The 2,668-nt window shown below is 40.0% G+C and overlaps 1 protein-coding gene across 1 annotated transcript; it reads left to right on the top strand.

The window, feature by feature from the left end:
* The first annotated feature begins 64 nt into the window (after window positions 1–64).
* LOC121938120 (U3 small nucleolar RNA-associated protein 18 homolog) lies at window positions 65–2,174 on the top strand. Its single transcript, XM_042481402.1, has 4 exons — window positions 65–185; window positions 781–955; window positions 1,054–1,196; window positions 1,896–2,174. Exons 1-4 carry the CDS (start codon window positions 88–90, stop codon window positions 1,918–1,920), a joined length of 441 nt encoding a protein of 146 aa, XP_042337336.1. The 5' UTR covers window positions 65–87; the 3' UTR covers window positions 1,921–2,174.
* Window positions 2,175–2,668: the final 494 nt, after the last annotated feature.

Raw genomic sequence — 2,668 nt, 5'->3', positions numbered from 1 at the left:
TGTGTGTGTGTGTGTGTGTGTGTGTGTGTGTGTGTGTGTTAACCTGTGTGTGTGTGTGCAGAGGATGGGGAGGTGTATGTGTGGGACATGCGCAGCAGTCGGTGTGTGAACAGGTTCACGGATGACGGCTGTGTGAAGGGGACGTCCATCGCCGCCTCACGGAACGGACAGTACCTCGCCTGCGGGTAAGACGGTGTGGTGCTCGGGTCCCAAACCTGCGGCCGGGGTCCCTGCAGGGGTCCCCGAGTCACTCTGGGGGTCAGCAGGCTTTAGTCTGGATCAGGAGCCGCTTTCACGCTTCCTGTTCAAGGCGAGAATGACCTGTTTTAGAAAGAGGTGACAGTGGATTTGATTTGATTTGATTTGAAAAACCAAAAAATATTTTTTTTTAAAAATGGCCAAAAATGTTTAAAGACAATAAAATTGCAAAAGATTTTATAAGAAAACAAAAACTCGCCAAAAATATTTAAGAAAAACAAAACAAAAAAATTTTGAATAAAAAAGAAATCCACAATTTTTTCACAAAAAAAAACACATCAACATTTTTTAAAGAGAAGACGCCAAAATGTTTTCTTTAAAAATCTCCAGAAATGTAAAAGAAAATAAATCATCATTAAAAATAATTTTAAAAAATCGCTCAAAAATGGTTTAATTGAAAAAATTCAAAATTTTTCAAGTTAAAAAAAGAGAATGCCAAAATGTTTTCTTTTGATTTTTGATTTTTGATTTTTGATTTTTGTTTGCCGTATTTGATGCTCAGTGATTGATCGTCTGTTTCAGCTCTCAGTCGGGCGTGGTCAACGTCTACTCCCAGGAGGCGTGTCTGAATTCGGCCAATCCCAAACCTCTGAAGGCAGTGATGAACCTGCTGACCTCGGCCACCTCTCTGACCTTTAACCCCTCCTCTGAGATCCTCGCCATCGCCTCCCGAGCCGAGGACGAGGCCGTGCGACTGGTAAGACGGCGGCGGCGGCGGTGATGGTTATGATTATAATGACAGCAGGACAGTAACCCGTGTCTGTCCTCGTGTCTGTCCTCGATGTGTCCCCTCAGGTCCACCTGCCCAGCCTCACCGTCTTCTCCAACTTCCCCGTCTCCAAGAGGAAGATCGTTCATCGAGCCAGCTGCCTCGACTTCTCGCCAAACAGCGGCTTCCTCTCATTGGCCAACAACAAAGGACACGCCCCTCTCTTCAGGTCAGACAGCCAATCAGCTCCTTGTTTTGTTTTTGTGTCTGTATTTACGTTTAGATTCATTTTTGTCTCAGCTGGAGTTTTTTGTTGTACTCAGTTATACATGGTCGACTTTTTTGTTTTCATTTTTTTGGTTTTTTATGTTGTTGTTGTTGTTGTTGTTGTTGTTGTTGTTGTTGTTGTTGTGGTTGTGAGTGAGCACAGACAGCAGCGTGTTCAGAGAGCCTTTTAAAGGATGTTTGCTGTACAGTTTTTGGTTTCCCATAAATAAAGAGAACGGGCAGATTTTCGGTTGATGCGATGATTTTGAGATTTTTCAGATTTTGTTGAAAACTGCAGCAGATCTGAGCTGAACTGCTCCAGACAAGTTTTTATTTTTCACATAATTATCGCATCTCTGCATCCTGCAGTGAAAGGCTCAGCACCGACTTTAGATCCCAAAATACAGTATATACAACAAAAAAATACAATATATACAACAAAGAAATACAATCAAAACAATATTTGTGCGAATTTGAAATGAAGCACAGATCTGTGAAGACGCTGGAACTTTGATTTACCACATTTGGTGCTTTTTCTTCTTCTGATGGAAAAAAAACTTTAACACCATTTTGTTTGAATAATTTACTGTTTATTTTTTAAAAAACGTTAAATATGACTCAGAGTTAACGGAGGATTTCTTCTGTCTGTGTTTGTGTTCAGGTTACTTCATTACAAAAACTTCTGAAGAAGACCTCACCTGAAAGTTTCACCTGAAAGCAAGAAAATAAATCTAAAAACTGACGGATGCTTTCGGAAACGACACAGAGGTCGATGGGATCTGTAGTTTTTGGGCTAAAACTGTAAAAAGTCGCAGACGGACTGAGAGTCGAGCTGAGAGAGAGAAGGATGGGTCCGTGATGGAACCAGCAAACGGTCAAAAACCACGTTTCTTTTTTTTATTATTTGTATGATGTGATTGTATAAAAGAACTAAAAAGTCCAACATGTGTCGTGTTTGTTTTGTTTTTCACCCAAAAACCAAAAACTCTGAGAACTGAGACAGGATGCAGGAACAAACAGTTTGATTGGTGAATATCCAAACCAGCCAACTCTCACACAGCTGACACTTTTCACACGACTGACACTTTTCACACGCTCGTACGTCACGCGGTCCTTTTCACACAGAGGAAAATATTTGATATCCTGACTGATAACTGCTCGCCTCCCTCCTGATTCCTTCTGTTTTTGCATAATCCTCACACTGAACTATTTCAGATATTCAAACAGCATTGAATATATGTATAATAATGATAAACTGGGAGAAAGCATGGAGAATTTATTAACATTGTATAAATAACACACAAGGAAGTATCTATCAAGATATGTAAAATCAACCCTGTGAAGCTTGTTTTAGATACATTTAAGTTGAATGTGAATTATACGTATTATTTCTGTGGACTGGAAAAAAAGAATTTATCATTCTTTTTTTTTTTC

The sequence above is a fragment of the Plectropomus leopardus genome, unplaced genomic scaffold (assembly GCF_008729295.1).
Source record: "Plectropomus leopardus isolate mb unplaced genomic scaffold, YSFRI_Pleo_2.0 unplaced_scaffold28548, whole genome shotgun sequence".
Lineage (NCBI taxonomy): Eukaryota > Metazoa > Chordata > Actinopteri > Perciformes > Serranidae > Plectropomus > Plectropomus leopardus.
The sequence above is the reverse complement of the archived record's forward strand: the minus strand, read 5'-3'. Positions and strand labels throughout refer to the sequence as shown.